Source organism: Phycomyces blakesleeanus (genome assembly GCF_001638985.1).
Source record: "Phycomyces blakesleeanus NRRL 1555(-) unplaced genomic scaffold PHYBLscaffold_12, whole genome shotgun sequence".
Taxonomy (NCBI): domain Eukaryota; kingdom Fungi; phylum Mucoromycota; class Mucoromycetes; order Mucorales; family Phycomycetaceae; genus Phycomyces; species Phycomyces blakesleeanus.
Genome location: NW_017265145.1, coordinates 386,692 through 405,843, shown reverse-complemented (window position 1 = coordinate 405,843; position 19,152 = coordinate 386,692). Strand labels below are relative to the sequence as shown.

General features: G+C 39.2%; 10 protein-coding genes across 10 annotated transcripts; 6 read left to right on the top strand and 4 right to left on the bottom strand.

The window, feature by feature from the left end:
- Nucleotides 1-246: 246 nt before the first annotated feature.
- On the top strand, nucleotides 247-1,674 carry PHYBLDRAFT_187174 (hypothetical protein; the record flags this gene model as incomplete). Its single annotated transcript, XM_018439341.1, has 7 exons — nucleotides 247-388; nucleotides 454-511; nucleotides 563-580; nucleotides 644-731; nucleotides 813-877; nucleotides 939-1,302; nucleotides 1,375-1,674. 7 exons carry the CDS (start codon nucleotides 247-249, stop codon nucleotides 1,672-1,674), a joined length of 1,035 nt encoding a protein of 344 aa, XP_018290820.1.
- A 415-nt stretch (nucleotides 1,675-2,089) lies between these two features.
- Nucleotides 2,090-3,577, bottom strand: leuC (beta-isopropylmalate dehydrogenase). Its single transcript, XM_018429607.1, has 3 exons — nucleotides 3,302-3,577; nucleotides 2,925-3,233; nucleotides 2,090-2,843 (listed from the first exon to the last, which is right to left on the bottom strand). Exons 1-3 carry the CDS (start codon nucleotides 3,471-3,473, stop codon nucleotides 2,203-2,205), a joined length of 1,122 nt encoding a protein of 373 aa, XP_018290819.1. The 5' UTR covers nucleotides 3,474-3,577; the 3' UTR covers nucleotides 2,090-2,202.
- Nucleotides 3,578-5,099: 1,522 nt separating this feature from the next.
- On the top strand, nucleotides 5,100-7,032 carry PHYBLDRAFT_57297 (hypothetical protein; the record flags this gene model as incomplete). The annotated part of the gene is made up of 3 exons (XM_018440233.1): nucleotides 5,100-5,305; nucleotides 5,372-5,523; nucleotides 5,591-7,032. The coding sequence occupies 3 exons, from the start codon at nucleotides 5,100-5,102 to the stop codon at nucleotides 7,030-7,032; spliced, it is 1,800 nt and encodes a 599-aa protein (XP_018290818.1).
- A 196-nt stretch (nucleotides 7,033-7,228) lies between these two features.
- PHYBLDRAFT_113332 (hypothetical protein) lies at nucleotides 7,229-7,923 on the bottom strand (the record flags this gene model as incomplete). Its single annotated transcript, XM_018428339.1, has 3 exons — nucleotides 7,229-7,418; nucleotides 7,491-7,636; nucleotides 7,699-7,923. The coding sequence occupies 3 exons, from the start codon at nucleotides 7,921-7,923 to the stop codon at nucleotides 7,229-7,231; spliced, it is 561 nt and encodes a 186-aa protein (XP_018290817.1).
- A 423-nt stretch (nucleotides 7,924-8,346) lies between these two features.
- On the top strand, nucleotides 8,347-9,896 carry PHYBLDRAFT_133951 (hypothetical protein). The gene is made up of 9 exons (XM_018429606.1): nucleotides 8,347-8,362; nucleotides 8,447-8,590; nucleotides 8,642-8,714; nucleotides 8,786-8,942; nucleotides 9,010-9,174; nucleotides 9,238-9,344; nucleotides 9,402-9,530; nucleotides 9,611-9,718; nucleotides 9,764-9,896. Exons 1-9 carry the CDS (start codon nucleotides 8,351-8,353, stop codon nucleotides 9,793-9,795), a joined length of 927 nt encoding a protein of 308 aa, XP_018290816.1. The 5' UTR covers nucleotides 8,347-8,350; the 3' UTR covers nucleotides 9,796-9,896.
- A 107-nt stretch (nucleotides 9,897-10,003) lies between these two features.
- On the top strand, nucleotides 10,004-10,873 carry PHYBLDRAFT_133949 (hypothetical protein). The gene is made up of 2 exons (XM_018429605.1): nucleotides 10,004-10,020; nucleotides 10,142-10,873. The coding sequence occupies exon 2, from the start codon at nucleotides 10,164-10,166 to the stop codon at nucleotides 10,728-10,730; it is 567 nt and encodes a 188-aa protein (XP_018290815.1). The 5' UTR covers nucleotides 10,004-10,020; nucleotides 10,142-10,163; the 3' UTR covers nucleotides 10,731-10,873.
- A 286-nt stretch (nucleotides 10,874-11,159) lies between these two features.
- PHYBLDRAFT_155513 (hypothetical protein) lies at nucleotides 11,160-11,857 on the bottom strand (the record flags this gene model as incomplete). Its single annotated transcript, XM_018433415.1, has 3 exons — nucleotides 11,160-11,427; nucleotides 11,478-11,643; nucleotides 11,854-11,857. 3 exons carry the CDS (start codon nucleotides 11,855-11,857, stop codon nucleotides 11,160-11,162), a joined length of 438 nt encoding a protein of 145 aa, XP_018290814.1.
- Nucleotides 11,858-12,803: 946 nt separating this feature from the next.
- On the top strand, nucleotides 12,804-14,227 carry PHYBLDRAFT_169033 (hypothetical protein; the record flags this gene model as incomplete). The annotated part of the gene is made up of 2 exons (XM_018435995.1): nucleotides 12,804-13,388; nucleotides 13,454-14,227. 2 exons carry the CDS (start codon nucleotides 12,804-12,806, stop codon nucleotides 14,225-14,227), a joined length of 1,359 nt encoding a protein of 452 aa, XP_018290813.1.
- A 2,765-nt stretch (nucleotides 14,228-16,992) lies between these two features.
- On the top strand, nucleotides 16,993-18,132 carry PHYBLDRAFT_146092 (hypothetical protein; the record flags this gene model as incomplete). Its single annotated transcript, XM_018431596.1, has 1 exon — nucleotides 16,993-18,132. One exon carries the CDS (start codon nucleotides 16,993-16,995, stop codon nucleotides 18,130-18,132), a length of 1,140 nt encoding a protein of 379 aa, XP_018290812.1.
- Nucleotides 18,133-18,364: 232 nt separating this feature from the next.
- On the bottom strand, nucleotides 18,365-19,111 carry PHYBLDRAFT_65308 (hypothetical protein; the record flags this gene model as incomplete). The annotated part of the gene is made up of 2 exons (XM_018441433.1): nucleotides 18,365-18,657; nucleotides 18,721-19,111. The coding sequence occupies 2 exons, from the start codon at nucleotides 19,109-19,111 to the stop codon at nucleotides 18,365-18,367; spliced, it is 684 nt and encodes a 227-aa protein (XP_018290811.1).
- Between the last annotated feature and the right edge of the window lie 41 nt (nucleotides 19,112-19,152).

Sequence of the window (19,152 nt, the reverse complement as noted above, 5' to 3'; positions counted from 1 at the left end):
TTTTCATTTTAGCACAAATATGCTTTATATTCCCCAGTCTTTAGACAACTTATTTTGTGGCGATAGCTATACCTAAACAATTGTATTCTTTCTTGTCTTGGTAGTAGAATTACAAAATAATTAAATATATACAAAAGAAATGCAATTCTCTGGATTTAAGAAATCATTAGTGTGTGACTGCACCTCGAAACACGTCTTTAAATTTTCATACCAATCTTATAACCAAAAGCTACTACTGCGAAGACAATGAATTCTCATAATTCTGCTGATGAAGACGATGTAGATGAGTTCTTGTACGGACCTTCTAGTGGAGAAACCGAAAAGAAAACCAATACAAGCAATTATAATGCTCCACTTATAGTACAGCAGGATGATGTTAAGGGTGAAGGTGTGTGTTTAGATTTGCGAACACACTATGTAGATCTGCTCTAAACTAAAGACCATTATGTTAAGCCGAATCGGAAGAAGACGAGGATCTTTATGAGCTATACAAAGGAAGCACGGCTAATGAGTAAGCCATGATGCAAAACTAAAGATTACATATAACTTATGCATACATTAGGGCACAAGACATCTCAAGGTAATATAATCTATAAACGCATCAGCTTCGAAACACATGCCTCTGAACACAATATTGGAATAGACAAGAAAAAGAAGAGGATGTTATGGAGACTGACACCAAAGAAGTAAAAGAAGAACAGGGAGAGAATGAAGAAGATTATAGTGATGATGTAAGTGTATAAACTTAATGTGATAGACACGTTAGGGTCTGTTATACCTTGATTTAGATATTTATCGAATTTACTGTATAGGACTTGGAGATCATGCTGGAAAACGATGAGAGTGAGAATGTCGGAGATAACACTGAAGCTTCTGGGTAAGGATGTACATATCTCAGGGAAAGTGATTATGTGTTGATATATAGTCTATTTATTTAGCCAAGACGGAGCTCCGGCAGCAGCTACCAATGGATCTCCTGAACCAGCCACTACAAAGGGGGGCTCAAACCCACTAGTGACCATCAAACCCGGCCAGCAAGGAAAATCTTCGAATACACCCCAGGCTAACTCACAATCGAATCCCTCTGCCTCTAGTGGAAAGACAAGCACTGGAGGAATCAATCTTGAGGCTGTGGGTGAATTGAATGGCCAGCCTATTACAGATGTTGATTTGGACACAGTTGAGGATAAACCATGGAGAAAGCCAGGTGCTGACATCACAGATTTCTTCAATTATGGTTTCAATGAAGTGACCTGGCGAGCTTATTGTCTTAAGCAAAAGATGCTCCGCGAAAACAAAAAGGTGTGCGCACATATTTTATTTGGGGGTATGACAGGAAGATGTTTATTAACTATATTCATTCGGTTTACTTAGATGATGGGAGATATAGATATGTCTGACTTTATGTCTATGGGAATGATGATGCCGACTTCGATGATGGATGGAAGTATGCCAATGAGTATAGGCAGTATGACAAATTCAATGATGGGCATGCCTATGGGAATGGGTACGACAGTTGGTATGGGTACAACGTCTTCCAGTAGTGGACAGGGTATTCGAAGCGGAAGAAATACAAACTTCCCTATTCGTAGTACTGGCAGAACAGGGATGTCTATGGGAGGTCGTCCCAAAAGCTCTGAGGGAGGAAATGATCGAGATGGCGATTCCATGTAAGATAAAATAACTTTTGGTTTGTGATACAAGTCTTTAATTTATTCACCCTTGCACCAGAATGAATATGGATGATGGGATGTTTCCGATGGACTTCCAGAGCGGATCTAGTATGCCAATGAATATGTTTCCCTCAGAAATGACGGGTAATCCGATGGGATTGACATTCTTCAATCCAGCCATGCAAGGAGGGCCCATGAACTTTGATGGCGACTTTAGAGGACGGTCACCGATGCGAGGAGGATCAAGTACAATAGCTCGCATGGGACTAATGCGAGGTGGCAACAACAGTACCAGCAATAATAACAGCAGCAGCAGCAACAACAACAACAATAGCAATAGCAATAGTAACAGCAACAGCAACAATAGCAACAGTAATAATAGCAGTAGTGGCGGAAGAAATAGCAGCCGGGACAGATAGTTTTTTTTGTTGATTATTGTTTCTTTTTTTTATTTCTCTTGATTTTATTTAAAACACACATTTATATATACACATAAAAGAAATACTCCTCTTTTTTGACAGTTGGCTATTTAAAGTGTCTTGAGGATAGGAATAAGAGCCTGAACAATCTTGTCACCGACTTCGGTTGTAGACTGGTTGCCACCCAAATCACGAGTGCGCAAACCACCGTCAAGAACATCACGGACAGCCTTCTCAACTGCAACAGCTTCCTTTTCGTAACCAAGAGAATAACGCAGCAAGAGAGCGACACTGAGGATGGTAGCGATAGGGTTGGCAATGTTCTGGCCAGCAATATCGGGAGCAGATCCGTGGATAGGTTCGTACAGACCAACACACTTTTGCTTACCATCGGGGAGACCATTCAACGAAGCCGAGGGCAACAAACCAAGGGAACCAACGATGACAGAAGCCTCGTCGGACAGGATATCGCCAAACATGTTTTCGGTCAAGACAACACCGTTAAGACGTTTGGGGTTTTGTACCATTGCCATTGCAGCTGAGTCAACAAGATGATGCTCAAATTGAATTTGAGGGAACTCTGTCTCCAAAACTCGGGTGACAGTCTTACGCCACAAACGAGAGGTTGCCAATACGTTGGCCTTGTCAATAGAGTGAATTTTGCCAATAGGGTTCTGCTTCAATGCCAACAGAGCAGCAAGGCGTGTCACACGCTCAATTTCCTCGGCAGAATAGGGAAGAGTATCATAAGCTAGAGATAATTTACCACAATCGTCGTTAGCCTTAATCACTATATGGCACACCCTGGTCTTAATTAAATATCCTTAATTACCTTTGCCATCTTCTCCAGCTTCCTTGCGATCGCCAAAGTAAATACCACCAACCAACTCTCTAACAAACACAAACTCGGTTCCTTTGACAACGTGATCCTTGAGGGGTGAAAGACTGGTGAGAGATTCAGAGGCGAATGTGACAGGACGAAGGTTGGCATACAAGTCAAGCGATTTGCGCAATTTGAGTAAACCCTGCTCAGGACGAGGGCCACTGCCAATGTGAGCACCTGGGAGACCACCTACAGCACCCAGCAAGATAGCATCTGCAGCTCTACAGGCTTCAAGGGCAGAGTCGGGAAGAGGTTCACCTTTTTTTTTGTACATGTGGATTAGTATATGTGCGTGTATGCTGGCTAGGCCATAGTTCTAAAGTTACCAGTCTTCTCAAGAGCAGCAAGGCCAATTAGTTCCTCAGAGAACTTAAAATCGACACCAAGGGCTGCAGATCTGTGAGTAGCAATAGCCTTGAGCACCTTGACGGCTTCACCGACAACTTCAGGACCGACACCATCACCGGGGAGGCAGACAATAGAAATAGGCTTGACCATTATAGTTTTGTTAGATATTATGAAAAAAAAAGGTAAATTTGTATTGAGCTTTGGAGAAGAAGCGCGTCTAGCTTGTGACTTGAGGATATTTATTTTTATGCTTGCAACAGGCACAAAAAACTTTAATCTTTTTGACTGTGCTTTGAAGTATGTGGAGATGATTCATGTTGATGTGGGCCAATGATGAGCTGTAATGCAGCATTGGTTCTGATTGGCAGATGAATAATGACGAACTTGAGGATTGGGTGTGACGTGAAGATCTCTAGGATTTCTTTTTTGTTTTATTTTTATTTCATTTGTAGTTGGATCTCCACAATGCCTGGCTTATAATCTTGATAAAGATACTTAACTAAAGGGGCTTACTGTTTTTGTGTTCATTTTTGTCATACTCGCCACCAAATGTCTATTATCATTCTTTCTGTTTTTATACTATAAATAATCTTTATATAGAACAAGTATAAAAGACTTTTAATCAAACCAAAAAAAAACTCTTTTTTTTGTGTGGATATATAAATGTATATATTTCATATATTAATACAACACATAGTGGATTTGTAAATGTTATTATATGTGATATTTCAATATAGTATACGGAACCTATCGGATATTGAAGCCGACATTATCTAGAAGCAGATTTGGTGCATTTGGGTGTAATTTCATGAATGAATATGAAATCCTAGAAACATTTGTTTGTGTTTTTGTATAAAATTCTAGGCACAGGTGTGAAGTATGGTGTGTGTTAGTAAATGACAAAAGTCAAGGTGGCCTGAATGGTTATCGGACCGTTATTATCAGATGTGATTGGCTATAGCAGCATAAAGCGGAAGGCCAATGAACCACACCAACACAAGGTTCGCTCACTATGAAGGTTTGTGCATTGGGCACGTGACAGTGGTGACCAAAGGCGAATCATCGATCTTTTTAGCCAATCATAATTTAATGCTTCCTATCTCATCCACCTCAGTACATCCACTGCTCCTGATTGGTGTGACTCATGTCGTATCTCCGGGCAAGTTTATTAAATCCTTTGGCTTTGTTAGGCAGAATTAAAGCTAAAGACAAGTAAATAGAGCCTCGCAATGGAATTGATCATGAGAAAAAGGTCTTTGAGAGAAAAGAGATAAAGGTGGAGAGTGTAAGAGAAGTATTGTTTGGTCAACAAAACAAGATCAACTCAGTCTTTGTGGCCATCGCCGTCTTAAAATTTGTGAGTCTCATTCAAAGGCCAATAAAGGTCTTGGGCTTTCTAGATTTTCTCTCTCCCTTTTCTGTTTATATATAGAGCCTCTTGACAGACGATCTTTTACCAAGATATCAAAGGACCATCATTAAGCCATAAATAATGCTCTCCTCTACCGCAAGAACTTCGGCTTCTCTGCTGAGACGTACGCTCGTTCGCCCCCAGACTCTTGCCTGTCTCCACACTGCTATTGCTACCCGTGGTGCCGCTGTTGCCAAGTGAGTTTCTCTTAAAGTCACATCATACTGCCTTCTATTGTTCAGCGAATTAATTAAATAAACAAAAACCTACTTTCCAGAAATGTCGATGTGGCCGAACGTGAAGCTACTCCTGTCCATAAGAAGAAAACTAGTGTACGCCAGTTGAAGAAACCCTCAGCTGTAGAAATGGACGACTCGTTTGTTGGAATGTCCGGTGGAGAAATTTTTCATGAGATGATGCTCCGTCAAAAGGTCGAACATATCTTTGGCTACCCTGGAGGTGCTATTTTGCCCGTATTCGATGCAATCCATGAATCAGAATACTTCAAGTTTATCCTTCCTCGTCATGAACAAGGTGCAGGACACATGGCCGAAGGTTATGCTAAGGCAACGTAAGTTACAACTGCAAATATTTACACATATGAGTTCGATTGCATACTTAAATGAATTTCTTCAAGTGGAAAGGTTGGTGTTGTGTTGGTAACTTCAGGTCCAGGTGCAACAAATGTGGTGACTGCTATGGCAGATGCCCTTGCCGATGGAATTCCCCTTGTTGTCTTTACTGGGCAGGTTCCCACTGGCGCTATTGGAACTGATGCTTTCCAAGAAGGTAAACAATTAATTCGATCGGATTTAGTATAATTATTTGTTATATTAAATTTTGAAAAATCATCTAGCTGATGTGGTCGGTATCTCTCGTGGTTGCACCAAGTGGAACGTAATGGTGAAGGATATTGCCGAATTGCCTCGTCGCATCAATGAAGCTTTCACCATTGCCACATCTGGCCGTCCCGGTCCAGTCTTGGTCGACCTTCCCAAGGATGTTACCGCTGCAATCCTCCGTCGCCCTATCCCCACAAACGCTTTCATCCCTGCTCGTCCTACCGCAATCCCTAACACTGCCATCGGTGCCTTTACTGAAGATGCCCAGGTTAGACCCGAACCTTTGTTGGAGAAGGCTGCCGCTCTCATCAACATGGCCAAGCGTCCTGTAATCTATGCTGGTCAGGGTGTTCTTGGTCATCCCGACGGCCACAAGATTCTTGCCAAGTTAGCCAACGATGGTAACATTCCTGTCACTACTACTCTCTGTGGACTTGGTGCCTTTGACGAGATGGATCCCAAATCTCTTCATATGCTCGGTATGCACGGTTCTTGTTATGCCAACCTTGCCATGCAGAATGCAGATTTGATCATTGCCCTTGGTGCCCGTTTCGATGACCGTGTCACTGGTAACCTCAAGCTGTTTGCCCCTGAAGCTGTCAAAGCTGCCAATGAAGACCGTGGTGGTATCCTCCACTTTGAAATCATGCCTAAGAATATCAACAAGGTGGTTGAGGCTACCCATGCCATCGAAGGCGATGTAACCGAAAATGTGCGTTCTATGTTGCCTATGATCCGCTCTTCAGAGCGCAAGGGCTGGTTCGATCAGATCACTGAATGGAAGGAGAAATACCCTTGGTATTATGAGAAGCCCGTCGATGATGAAGCTACTCTTAAGCCTCAGCAGCTCATTGAAGCCCTCGATCGCCAAACCAGAGATATAAAGGATAAGGTCATCATCACAACCGGTGTTGGACAACATCAAATGTGGGCTGCCCAGCTCTTCCGTTGGAGACATCCTCGTTCTTTCATTACTTCCGGTGGTCTCGGTACTATGGGCTACGGTCTTCCCAGTGCTATTGGTGCCAAGGTGGCCAAACCTGACCATATTGTTGTCGACATTGATGGCGATGCTTCATTCTCAATGACCGCAATGGAATTGGCCACTGCTGCTGAATTCAAGATTGGTGTCAAGGTTCTTTTGCTCAACAACTCTTTCCAGGGTATGGTTAAGCAATGGCAGGATCTTTTCTACAAGAACCGTTATTCTGGAACTACTATGAAGAACCCTGATTTCTGCAAGTTGGCTGAAGCTATGGGTGTCAAGGCTATCCGCGTAACAAAGACATCTGAAATTGAAGAAAAGATGGCTGAATTCTTAGCTCATGATGGACCTGTACTGATGGATGCCGTCGTATGCAAGAAAGAGCATCTTTTCCCAATGGTACCTGGTGGTAAAGCTCTCGATGACTTTATCATCCACCCTTCTCTCGAAAAGAAAAATAGATCAACCTGATCACTGATTCAAAAAAAAAGTCAAAAAAAGTAACATTCCATTCAGAAATATCCTTCTATTATGCATTCTCATTCTCATTCATCTTTTACATTGTGTATGAGGTCAAAAGGTTACAGTTACTGTCTATATATATTTTATTTTTTTATATATTATGTTGTTTTGTTTCTTTACCAATAAAACCATCCTTGCACTTCTATTAAGCATGACGGGCTCTATAAGCATCAAGCCACTGTTTAACCCTCTCAACATTAGACTCCATATCATCAACAGTATTGCTTTGTAATTCAACAACAATTTCAGGCTCATAGGATTCATGTGCATTCTCCAATACGATTTGCATAATCTCGCACTCCATGTTTTCCTCGATCTTACGCTTATTATATCCTCTAATTTTTTTTTTGGGTTTATTACTTAATTAGTAAATGACCATTAATATATACAATGTTTGCGCAATTTACCTCTTCTCCATACGGTCATAGAGAGTAGCAGTATCAGCTCTGAGAACAATTACAAGATCAAACCAACGCTCAGGGAAAATTTCACAGGTATGGAAATCCACAATCTTTCCTCCCTCAGTCATTGTGTCTTCAAGTTCATCAATCAACTAAGAAAAGAAATGTCAATTTGATCTGCCAAAAAAATACGGTACCAATCTCTTCAAAATACCTTGTCTTCATCGAGAACATGGGTATCGAACTCCTCGAGATAACCTTCGTGAAGTTGTTTTGCTTTGACAATTGCACCAACATTAACATGTTGAAGGCCAGTGACTTGGGCAATCAATTCACTTGTTGTAGTTTTTCCTGTACCCGGGGTACCGGTCACAAGGATGTTTGGGATCGGGCGATCGGGGATCTCGATGGGTTGGTCGTCAGAATCTGAGGCACTCATAATGTGTAGAAGAAAACAAAGCTTGAAGTGAAGAAGGAGGCTTATTCGAGATCCTACGCCTGCGATTTAAAACTCAGTGAAAAGGGAGCCCTATGACACAAGTGACATCAACCAAGTAGAACCATTTGTTTTAGAGTTGGAGGTTAAAGGGATATATATATACATATAGCTAGATATATGTATATACAAATTAAATTCTTAAATATATATTTTATGAGGACCGTTATTATACAAATACCCAACTAAATAAGAGACTCGCTTAAATCTAGACATAGCAACCTACACAGAGACGTTTAAACGAGTACAAAATGTGTATCAGTATGTGGGTCTCCGCGCGGAGATTGCATTTCCGGTACAGCTGATACTCTTTCTTGGTCCTTTCCTTGGCCTGTATTCGCCTTTTTTTTCCCTTCCCCCTTACTTCAAAATGTCAATGGCAGTAAGAAAAAGCTTTTAAAAGATACTCCAAATAAATAAGCGAGCCAAAACTCACCTTATTTTGTGCTTGTATTTCTGCTCTTAGAGCATCTTTGGACTGTCCACACCTGTGGACATTGATGTTCAGTTCAACAATGAAGACCAACGAAAGCATGTAGACGTTAAGGTCGATAAGGATAGACGCGAGAGTTACCCAGTTTATCTCGATGGTGAGACTGTAACCGGAAAGGTAAGGATGACAACTCAACGAAATTAAGTCTGATGAGACTGGGTATTATAGATTGCAATTCGTATCAAGGATGGAAAGAAGCTTGAACATAGTGGTATCAAAGTCGAATTTGTCGGAAGCATAGGTAATATCTCAATGTTATTATTATCTTTATTTATTTTTACAAAAGGAAAACTAATTTTAGAGTAAAATCAGAGCTCTTCTATGATCGTGGAAAGTCGCATGAATTCTTGACCCTTTCTCAAGAGCTTGCTGCACCAGGAGAACTGCGTCAGAACACACAGTTTGACTTTGAGTTCAAGAATGTTGAGAAACAGTATGAATGCTATAATGGAATTAACGTGAAGTTAAGGTAATATTGCAACCAGCTGGCATATTTTGACTATTGAAACTATTGACACTATACTTTATATCAATAGATACTTTGTACGTGTTACTGTAGCTCGTCGCATGCCAGATATCATCCGTGAGCGTGATATTTGGGTGTACTCTTACAGAATGCCTACAGAGGTTAATAACTCGATCAAGATGGAAGTTGGTATTGAAGACTGCTTGCATATCGAGTTTGAATACAACAAATCGAAGTAAGGATTTTGCAGAATATGTACGAGATCATTCGAACCTGTGTTGATTTATGTGGATTACAGATATCATCTCAAGGATGTGATTGTTGGAAAGATTTATTTCTTGTTGGTTCGCATAAAGATTAAGACAATGGAGCTATCTATCATTCGTAGAGAGACTACTGGCGCTCGTAAGTATTTTAAAAAGTGGAGCATTCTTGGTGTCAAAATAACTGAATCGGCAGTAGTTCCAAACGTCTACAATGAAAGTGAGACTGTGACCAAGTTTGAGATTATGGATGGTGCACCAGTCAGGGGAGAGACGATTCCTATCAGATTGTTCCTTGGAGGATTTGAATTGGCACCCACTTTTAGAGGTAAATTATAATGATAGGAACTAATGATCAATTATGTGGTTTTATTGTGAACGAAACTCAAATTTTTTTGTGGATATTAGATGTCAACAAGAAGTTCTCTACTCGTTATTATCTTAACCTTGTTCTTATTGATGAGGAGAACCGCCGCTATTTTAAACAGCAAGAAATCACAATGTTCAGACGAAAGAGTAAGTTTTTCTAATACATGTAACATAACTAATACTTTTTGGTAGCTGATGATGGATACCCGCCCGATGAGGAGTAGTTGAGTAAACTAGATCTTGTAAATGTAACAGTAGCTCTACTTCCCTTCTATTTCAACTCTTTTTTTTTCTGTTCCAATAAACCAAAGTCCTCTTAAACGTCTTTTGAACAAAAGAGCGGAGTATTAGAACAAGCCACACAGTCTTGCCGGAGAGGCCAGGCAGTTTGTAGCCAATGCGGATGGCCAAACAGGGATCCTCCTCTTTTCCCATCACTTGTGCATCCGGTATGTTGAATACACCAAAGAGAAATATATTGGTGCCATCCATCCATTATATATCATGGATGGACGAACAGACCCAACCATCACGTCTCTGTACACATCCACTTACGATACCCCCATCCAGCCTAGTTTTATTTTTTTAAGCAATGAAGGATATCTACAAGGACGACGAGCTCATGATCCCCGCTGGTGTCGAGGTCACCGTCAAGGCCCGCGATGTCACCGTTAAGGGTCCCCGTGGTGTTTTGAACAAGAACCTCCGTCACTTGAACATCGAGATCAAGTTCGAGGGTAAGGACAAGCTCAAGTTTGTCGTTCACCACGGTCTCCGCAAGCACGTTGCCTGCATTCGTACCGTCCGCTCTTTGATCAACAACATGATCACCGGTGTTACCAAGGGCTTCGAGTACAAGATGCGTTACGTATACGCACATTTCCCCATCAACTGCATCATCAACAACGGTGGTAAGGATGTCGAAATCCGTAACTTCCTCGGCCAGAAGGTTGTCTTCCGCGTCCAGATGCGCGAGGGTGTCCACATTGAGGCTTCCAAGAACCAGAAGGATGAGTTGACCCTCACCGGTAACGATCTTGAGGCTGTCTCCCAGTCCGCTGCCGATATCCAGCAGTCTTGCCTCGTCAAGAACAAGGATATCCGTAAGTTCTTGGATGGTATCTACGTCTCTGAGCGCAATGTCCTTGAGGAGGCTTAAAAATCGTCCTTTGACCTATCATAAGCCATACTTTATTTTTTCTCTCTATTTTTAAAATAAAACAACTATAAAGGGATGCACAGTAGGGAAACGGGTTTTGGGGTCACTGAAAATTATGAATAAACGTTTGACGTTAAGACCTGAAGAATATTTTAAATTCGCATTAAATTGTAATAAAAAGAATAGAATTTGAAAATTAGATATTCGTAATATAATATGCTTCCATAACGTATAAAGACAAAAAATTTTGGCTCGAAATTAAGGGAAAGTACATAAGATTTTAAAGCAGAATTTAAGGACGAAATTACAATTACATCCGCAATACAATTGGTTTTTTTTTACTTTAATAATGCAGATCTTTTATTGTGATCAACAGGGTGACTAAACACTAAAGACTGACTATAATTAAGGAACATATAGAAAAGCTGTTTATGATCTGGGCTTCTCCTTCTTCTCCTTGTAGAGAGCGAGGAGGGAGACACCGGCGACCTTGACGACCTTGAAACGGACACCGGGAATATCACCAATAGCACGACCCTTACGACCGAAACCGGCAATCAAGACTTCGTCGTTCTCATCGACAAAGTTCAAACAACCATCATTGGGAACGAAGGCAGTGACCTTCTTTCCGTTCTTGATGAGCTGAACACGGACACACTTACGAATGGCAGAGTTAGGCTGCTTGGCTTCAACACCACTATTGAAATTGTCAGTACAGCACCAAATAAATGTATCTACACTACATACATCTTTTCGAGGACGATACCCTTGGCGTGGGAAGCACCACCGAAGGGGTTGGAGCGGAAAGCAGTACCGAGGGCTCTCTTCTTGTACTGCTTATCGGCCCAGCGTTGTTCGCGGCGGTGGTTACGAAGCTTACGAGCAGCGTTCAATCCTCTCGGTTGTCCCTTACCTATGCAAAGAGACAATCAGCAATGGAACACAATGACAGTGAGGAGGATGTTGCATCGGTAGACATGTATATTATAGGTGAATTTTTGAGAATAGATGACTTTTTGCATGATTCTTTTCGATTCAATCCATCCATTTCTTCATCTTATTTTTACATCCACGTCGTTTGCATCCCCCTCATTCTTTGTTCGTGTACAGATGGACTACATACCCATGATGGATCTTGTTCAAAAAGGAAGTTCAATGGCTGGCTCACTTCGCCCATAGCTTTTGCTGCGAGATCTCCGGTGTCCGATTCCGCACGTGATGTGACCGCGAAACATGACGTTTCTTATAGGCAACTGGGTTTCTGAGGATTTTACTACAGGCAACCATTTGTAGGGTACAAGAATTTACTTACTTTTCTATTAGAAAAATATGTGCGTTGATATTAAAGAAGCTTTCACATATGTTTATGGGGATATGACTTTTCCTCGATTATTTGTATTTTATTTTTTACGTGTTAGAAATGTATGAGATTAAATAGTTTAGACTCGACTTACATATATATTTCAATATCATCCAACCTAAACACTATTGCTATTATTACTATTATACTGGTTACTTTTTTTGATAAAGTAAATAATTACTAGTATATCATTAATACCCTTGACCTAAGTTATCAAGTAAATAAGTATAAATATAAATCAATCTCTTTAAGCAAGAGATAATTCTAAGACATATAACCAAAACAATCACAAAGCTAACTTTTTGTTAAGTGGCTCTTTATTCTCTGATCATTTAATTAATCACTTTTTTCGGATAGTTTATACTTTAAATTGATTTATTTTTTTGTTAAAGTATATATATATATATATATGCTTTATAACATAATATCTACACGAGTTGAATACATTGCTACACGAAAGTTACCAACTTAATAAACATAGATTCATATACTGGAGGAATTTGTTAAGTCCATCTTTAAACGGTATGCTTGTGACTTTCAAAAGACTGTATTTCTTGAAGGCAGGAATATTAAAGGGAACAAGGCATCTTTCAACCTTATTTGGAAACTCAAACCAGTTTGTATAACTTTTCTTGATAATCTAATAAAAGAAGGAAAGCCCCGAACTCTTGAAAAGGAGATTTCTTGAGATATTTCCTTGCATTGTGAACAAAATGTTGCATGATTCATCAGATGATTTTGGACCACTGGCCAATACATGGGGATCTCAACCAAAACCTCTGGCTGATTGGAATGCACTTATAGACCCAGATTCTGTTAAAACATCTCGTGGTATTGGGAGTGGAAACCTCCATCGCAAAGGCCCCAACTTTATACCCGTAGATGAACAAGTCATTATCAGTCAACGACTCAAGAAAGGTGTTTTAACTAAAGCCAACCCCCCTCTTAATAAGTCAGCACCAAAATCCCAAGAGAGTTTTAGTCGACAGTTAAAATCACCAAAGAAGCACACCCAATCTTCTTCGACACAGAATTTCGGGAAGGCTAACAATTTGCCCCTAACTTCTTCCGGGAGTAAAGAAAGGAATAAGGACTATGAAGGTGAAAAGACTCGCAATATAGTTTCTCTTGGTGGTCTTTCTCCAAATAATCCTCGCCAGCCTGACAATCAATCAAAAAATTCAATTCCCAAATCTACAACTGTACGATCTCCAGCCAGAGGGAAAACTTCCAACAGCAACAACCCATGGCTTAATACAGCCTTGTCAGAAGAATATTTCTGGGGAATAAAAGCTGCAGTAAGTGTGTTGGTTGTGACCAAATTGATTTTTTTAATTAACTGTTACGTCGATGCACAAAATAGACCGAAAACTCACCAACCGATATAGCTACGGGGACACCTTCATCTTCTACACCTCATAATACAAAAAATACCTTTAATCGAAACCAACAATTAAGAGAACAAGGTGAACAAACTGTCTACTCACCCATGCCACAAACTCAGAAACAGCCAGGTCCTTTCTCACGACCTTTTAATTACTCCAACAACTCCCTCTCTAAAGCATCACCTGTATCGGGTGAATCCCAGACAGTGTTCAGCCGATCTTCCCCAGCTATCAATCCAGACTCCCAAACAGTGTACAGTCGATCATCGTCAAACTTTAGCACTAGATCCGAGACGATATTCAGTCGACCGCCTGGGCCCGATTCTAATATCTCTTCTGTCAAACCTATTCAGAAAATACTTTATCCTGCTGGAACTACAGCGGGAACCGAAGATTCTGATTCTGGTTTGAGTAGATACTCTAACCCAAACCGGCAGAAATACTCCAGACCAGCTGGCTCATACGCTCCTGTACCATCAAATTACCAGCTCAAACAGGGCCCGCATCCTCCTTTGCGTGTTGCACCTCCGTCTCTAGCAGATAACCCAATTATAATCAAGATAAATATTGATATAGGCAAGAAGAATCCAGTATCAGTTAATATTCGCCTACTGGATGATCCCGTAGTCTTGGCTGAACGCTTCATTAAGACCCATAAAATTACCTCATCTTCTGCATTTCAACTAATCGAAAATCTGCTTACCAGCCAAAAGGAAATAGCGATGAAGGGACGGGATGTATCGCATAGATAGTTATAATTATAGTGATATTTTTTTTTTACTTTGTTCTTTGTATCATTCGGTACCATGTTTTATTTATGCACATACACTCACATTCATACGCACATAACACTCGCATCTCTATATAAATAATATATACATACACATATACATACACATATACATATAAACGCACTCGATTTTTTTTCTTTCTTTAAAAAAGAAGAAGACAAGCTTCCTACTCTATAGGCACTAAATAGATAATCGGCTTTTTTTTTCCTAAACTCTTATGAAAAGCTTTGAATACATAACATAAATAATTACATTATTTTATAGTGAATCCTATAATTCCTTTCAATTTTATGTAAGCGTAACAGTTCTCCAAACAAGGTCTTCTCGAAACTAACATATTTAATAGCTCATTTATTTATCGCTATCTATTTGACATTTAGAGCCTATTCTCAATCGTATCTACATTTCACAAAACCTTTAAATCAATAACTACAAGAAGCTGTTAAAATTGGGCCTTCTTTTTTTAACAAAAAAGGTTAACATACTTCCCATCTAAAATACTTTTTACTATCATTACGGGAAAAATGGGTATTTAAGAATGTGTTTTTTAAACGTGCTACGATAAGTGCTTAAAGGTGCATTTTGTTTTGCATAGATTGCAGACACGGTGGAGTAAAATTAGGATATTTAAAAGTGTGGCTTTACTTTTGAACTACAACAGTAGAAAAAAAATAGAGGTTAAGAAAAATTCCTCTTTAAAACACACCTTAAACCCAAGAAAGTCTTGCAAGAATCTATTACTAAAATTACTCCCCCCCCCCCTCCTCCCCTCCTTTTTTTTTATCATAGTGCTAGGATTAGAGAAGGGGTTCATTGCTGTATTCAGCTGTTAAAGGCGTCTTTTCTTTCGAAATAATATATCTCGAAATGAAAGAGGCACTTGAAGAAGCTTGAGACTGCGATTATGTTGAAAAGATTTCTTTGGTAATCGATAAGCAATATATCACAGCTGTTTTCTTTAATAGCTTAACAATTAGGTATATTCCATTATGTTTTATGGGTATGTCGTTTTTTAAGAAGAAGAAGAAAAAAATATATTCCTATAATACCTTACCATTTGCTCTATCAGATGTACCTCATTTCTCAGACTATTTTGATTGCATATATGAACTCAAGATTAGAAGAAAAGATTCGTTTATCCTCATAATGTTTTTCAATCAATCTTGGGTGCTAAAAAGAACTAACCAGGGAGTGCATAGAAAAGCAAACGTGGTATAATAAATGTTTTGGTTAATGTAAGTACATTAGTTTCTTCACCTTCTCACACTATTATTGAATCAAATCCAATACGCTTAAAATTAAATCATAGACACGCGCGGTTAATTGGCTATGTAGTGTAAATATCTAATTCTGTGAAAAGAGAATAAGCACAGTTAGAAAAAACTATTTTATTAAGAAAAATCAAATTAAATGAAGCATTTAACTACTTCAGGTCATTTATACAGCTGTATTATTACTTCTAAGCCCACTACAACAAGTGATGAAAAAAAAACATTGATAGATAAAATATATCATGTAAAGTGTCAACCAGGTTCCATTTCTTTCTGAAGTAGACTTCTGATCCGGACTACGAATTAAGTACAAGTGTTAGTGAACCGGTTTTATGACAGGAGTATGAACCTGGTTCATTCCGTATTTTATACCGGCGGATACCTCGGTTGAAAGCCTTGTCCGATATATTTAATACGGGGTGTGGTAAGTTTGTTGGTTCTTAACACTTATATTAGAAAATAATGACCAAATGAACAGTATGTATCAAGCCTCAACTAACTTTGGAAACTTCGACTTTTATTTTTCAATGGTGGTCCGTGTCCTTACCACTCTGTCGTTTATTTACTTATTGTGAGACACTGACGCCTTCAAATCCTCTTCCAAATTTTCGAAAATATATGCAAATAACAAAGCGTTGTATACATATACATATCTATATTAGAAGCTTTTACTATCTCTTCATACTTGACAGTTCGATGTAACGATGCTTTATGCACCACACAATAACAGAATATTAAAAAGAAAAGAAAGAGGCTATTGGTTGTTCATAATACTCTTGAGTGAAGCATTCGCGGGTGATTTAGCTTTCAATAAGTCGCTGTCGTATATAATGGGTATACTCTCTTTTCTACTTTGTTTCTAAATACATTTAGCTATTAATTGTACATGTAACGCATTAATGTGTAATTTTCTGTCAAGTCTCAACATTCAAACATGTAAACTTTTTGCTGGATGATTAGATATTATGCTTTCATACAGTATTTTTTAAATTAACTTCAGCCGACCATATTCCTTGATTATATAACGGCTTTATTTAAAGTTAAGCGTTAAAAAATGATGAAATATCCTATTAAATACTTACATCGCATCATCTTTTGATTTATAAGCACACAATTTTTTGTTTCTAGCACTAAGGCTATATTAGGCTATTTATGTAGAAGAATTCAGAAAGCTTAGACTATGTATTGAACATATTACTAATCCCCTTAAATCTGTCCTACACGGTTATGATGAATTTATCCGTTGTAGTCCAGATCAGAGAAAATGCTTATATTGTACTCATTAGATAAATAACCTTTTGAGCTTTTGCTGACATATCAAGTCCAGAACCCTCAATCTATTTACGGTTATCAGAAAATAATTACACACATATATATATAGTCACCCAAATACCGACAGCAAAATAACCAGCATTTTTCAATTCAACTTTAAACTCTCAATTCTTAAATCAAACTATGTCTCCTGCTCTCTTCACACCAATTAAAGTTGGAAGGTTACTCTTGAGTCATCGTGTTGTTCATAGTCCATTGACTCGTAGACGCGCTGATGCTGACCATGTTCCAGTTCCCTTGATGATCGAATATCACCAGCAGCGTGCCTCTGAAGGCGGCTTGATTATTGCAGAAGGCACACTTATATCGGAAGATTGTGGTGGCTACCCTTTTGCTCCCGGTATCTATAACGACAAACAAATTGAAAAGTGGAGAGATATAACCGATGCTGTCCATGATAAAAAAGGATTTATATATCTTCAGCTGCTTCACTTTGGGCGTGCAAGTGCCTCTGCTTTTATACCCGGAAATAAAATTCCTGTATCTCCATCTGCCATTGCAATCAGCGATAAAAATGGCGTTGGAGAGGATTATGAAGTACCTCGCGCCCTTGAGACTGAGGAGATATCCCAGATCATACAGACATTTGTTGAGGCTTCCAAGAATGCTATTAGTGCTGGTTTTGATGGTGTTGAGATCCACGGTGCAAATGGGTTTCTTATCGATCAATTTATTAATAGCTCGTCAAATTTACGCACTGATAAGTATGGTGGATCTATCGAAAATCGTGCTCGTTTTGTCCTGGAAGTTGTAGAAAATGTCACCAAAGCTATCGGAGAAGACCGTACTGGGGTTCGTTTTTCGCCTTGGTCTGGATTCCAGGACATGGAAGACGATACACCATACGAGACCTGGGGATATATTGTAAACCAATTCCAAGAAAAACACCCTAACCTGGCCTACATTCACTTTATCGAACCTCGCGATGATTATCTCCCCGGCTATAACCCTGAAGTAGATAGAACTGAGATCCTTGAGAACGATACAATCGAGCCATTCCGCAAAGCATGGAAGGGCCCATTTATTACTGCTGGTGGATATACCACTACTCCTAAACGTGCATTCGAAACAACCGAAAGGCTTGAGAATACCTTGATCGGATTTGGCCGTACGTTCATTGCAAACCCTGACCTTGTTCTTCGTCTCAAGAACGACTGGCCCCTCAACAAATATGACCGATCTACATTTTACGAGGGAGGCAGCGTTGGGTACACAGATTATCCTTTCTATAATCCTGAGAAAGTTAATGGTATCAAGAGCTAAATAACTATGTTACCTTTATACCAAACATTTGTAAACAGACCTTTGCCTATATATAATACTATACATATACTAAATCGACCACTTTGAAAAGCTCAAATTGAATAATAAAATCTTAAGAGGCTGTTATCTCAATATATAACTTTAAAAAATTTGGGTAGAAAAAAAAGAGACTGTATTTTAAGAAAGTCATTAAACACAATACATACTTCTTTATTAAAAATTTTCTCCAGCTTTAAATCCCTATAAAGTATAAAATGGGAGCTAAAAATAATGCAAGTCCATATTTATGTACAGCTTTATTACTTGCATCACTGGCTTTTATGGTGAAATTGGTTTCTGAACCTTTGCCGAGTACTACATTGGAACATGCGATCTGTTGTACTGGATTATTCTTTGTTGCGTATACTACCATGATGGATTTAAGAAGAATATTATGTTGACGAGATGGTCCCAAGCTCATGACATTGGTGTGGAAGTTGAATAAATTAATGTGGGTCTGTGGGTTGTATTGTTCCATTCCCATTCCTTTAAATAGCCAACTAAAATCAATTCGCCTGAACTTTTAGGTATTTTAACTTATTTTCTTACCAGTAATGGTGTAGAAGGCACCACAAGCAGAGATATTTGAAAACCCAGATTCACACACATCGGGAAATATGCTATCCCTACAGACCGGTCCTCTCATAAAGTAGCAATCATTTGTACCATCCACAATTTGAGGAAAACCTATTCCCCAAGACAAACAAGCACCATCTGCAGCTGGAGAATCAAAGAATATATTGGCCTCCAGGCGGGTTTCCATCTGTTGGAACATGAAAACAATGGTTGAGTTTCCAGCAAGGGGTATACGGGCCATGGCAATTCTACCCTGGGATTCGATTAACTGGTTATTTGGCCATTCATCTTGACGTTTGGTAAGTATCCCAAAAACAAATTGAAATTTGAATATAAAGTAAAGCAAGAATAATAATAGATGCATGGTAAAATATATGGGAACACATTAAATGTAAATGCTTATAT